Source organism: Geospiza fortis, unplaced genomic scaffold, assembly GCF_000277835.1.
Source record: "Geospiza fortis unplaced genomic scaffold, GeoFor_1.0 scaffold658, whole genome shotgun sequence".
NCBI classification, from domain to species: Eukaryota; Metazoa; Chordata; class Aves; order Passeriformes; family Thraupidae; genus Geospiza; species Geospiza fortis.
In genome coordinates this window covers 119,748-121,624 of record NW_005054674.1, presented here as the reverse complement: position 1 = coordinate 121,624, position 1,877 = coordinate 119,748, and the positions used below count along the sequence as shown (strand labels likewise).

The following is a 1,877-nucleotide window of genomic DNA, read 5'->3' as shown; positions in this document are numbered from 1 at the left end:
ACAAAGCGTGCCCCTGCCCCCCGAGCAGCGCCAGCCCCCACGGGCACCTCCAGCTGCAGAGACAGCCTCTGCCCTGGGGCTCAACCTGCTGGTGGGGCATTTAGAAAGCAAAAGCACCACTGAACCTGGCTCTGCCTGGCCAGCACCTGCTGACCAGCTGCATCATGGAACTATTTGGGTTGGAGGGCTTGGATTATTTGGGTTGGTTGAAATGATTTGGGTTTGAGCCCCCAGGCGCACTGTGAGTCAAAGCTGAGGAACAGCCCTGAGCCAAGCGTGCTCCAGTTTGGAGCACATTCCTGAGCCCAGGCCCAGGCCTGCCCAGCAGGCTCCGCAGGGAGCCCTCAGCGCCCCACAGCAAAGCAAAGGAGGCCAGGATTAACGAGCAGCAGTCAGTGAAGGCGTTTGCAGGACAGCTCATCTGGGCGGCTGGGATGAGCCAGTGGGAGCCAGCACAGTCCCCAGGCCAGCTGGGAAACCCCAGGAAGGGGTTTTGCCCAGGGATGGGTCACAGAGCTCACCAAACAGCAGGAGTGGCACAGCTCCTGCTTGGAGGAGCCAAGGAAATGTCACTGGGCACAGACTGCTGGGGCTGCCTGGTTTTCTGACAGCCTCCCTCAGCTGGGAGCAGCTCCAGAGGGGAAACTGCCTCCCAGTTTACATCCCCTGAGGGGTCTGCACTGCTCCCAGCCCAGGCACAGAGACCCTGCAGTGCAGGGAAAGCCCAGCCCGAGGATTGCTGAGCATCCTGAACAGCCCTGCTCCGTCCGAGGGGCAGCACAGGCTCCTGTCCCCAGCGGAGGGTCCTGCTGCCAGCCCAGCCCCAGGCACTCACACACCCCATGGACAAACCCTGCAGCCCCACGGAGTCCAGCTGCACGCCGGGGTGTGCCCCAAGGGCTGCTCCCACTGGGAACTCTGGGTTTATTCCCAGTGCTCCAGAAGGAAGAGGCCACTCAGTGCCTCCCTCTGACCCAGCCCAGCTCCTGCCCAGCAGGTTCCACAGCCCCGCTCAGCCCAGACCCAGCTCCCCAAAGCCCAGATAAACACACCTGAGACATCACACCTGGGCCAAGCACCAAACCCTGGCAGCAGCTGGCAGGCACAGGCCCCCCTCCCCAAAATCCCCGAGTGTTCCCTGGGCACAGCCACAGCCTGCTGGGCAGCAGAGCACACGGAACTCCTGGGGCTTTGGGAAAGCAGAGCTGCAGCTGTTTTGGGACTGAGCTGGCACTGCTGCACATCTGGCTAAGGAAGAGCTTTTTTAGACAGCCCTGCTGCAGCCTTTCCCCTTCCCCCTGCAAGCACAGAACCCAGCAAAACCTTGGCACGGAGACTTTGGGTCCCTGAGGGATTTCCCAGCTGCTCTGTGTGTCACACAGCTCGTTCCTGCTCTGCCCCACAGCTCCAGGGGCTTCTCAGGGGCTGCTGCAGCCCCCTGCCCCCCACGAGCCCACAGTGGGCAGCCTGGGCTGGCACCTGGGGCTCAGCCAGCTCCCCTGGGGTAACCTGAGCAGGGTTTTGTGGGCTGGGGAGAGCTGAGCCCCCTCCCAGGGCACTCCCTGAGCCCCGATTTCATGCCTGGCCTGCACTGGAGATCTGTGGGGTCAGAGTTCTGGGTATTTTCCCCAAAAAAAGCCTCTCCCTGCTGCCACTGCAGCCCCAGCGGGGCAGCAGCCCCCCCAGAGCTGCTGCCCCCCCTGCCCGAGGTGCTCCCGAGGCAGCCCCCAGCAGCAGCCCCCAGGCTGAGCTGCCCAACCCACCTGGCCCTCTGGAAGAAGTTGAAGGTGGACACGTCGTAGGCAGCTTTGAGCAAGTGCACTTTGGGGTCACCCTTGTAAAGGACACTTAGGCTGTAGAGCCTCATGGCGGCGGCT

At 63.0% G+C, this 1,877-nt stretch overlaps 1 protein-coding gene across 1 annotated transcript in view; it reads right to left on the bottom strand.

The window, feature by feature from the left end:
* The window catches only part of YKT6 (YKT6 v-SNARE homolog), a 4,674-nt gene extending 2,803 nt beyond the window's left edge, over positions 1 to 1,871 (bottom strand). The window contains exon 1 of the mRNA XM_014311165.2: positions 1,762 to 1,871. Coding sequence (XP_014166640.1) covers positions 1,762 to 1,867 — 106 coding nt within the window. The 5' untranslated portion in view covers positions 1,868 to 1,871. The remainder of the gene's footprint in view (positions 1 to 1,761) is intronic.
* Positions 1,872 to 1,877: the final 6 nt, after the last annotated feature.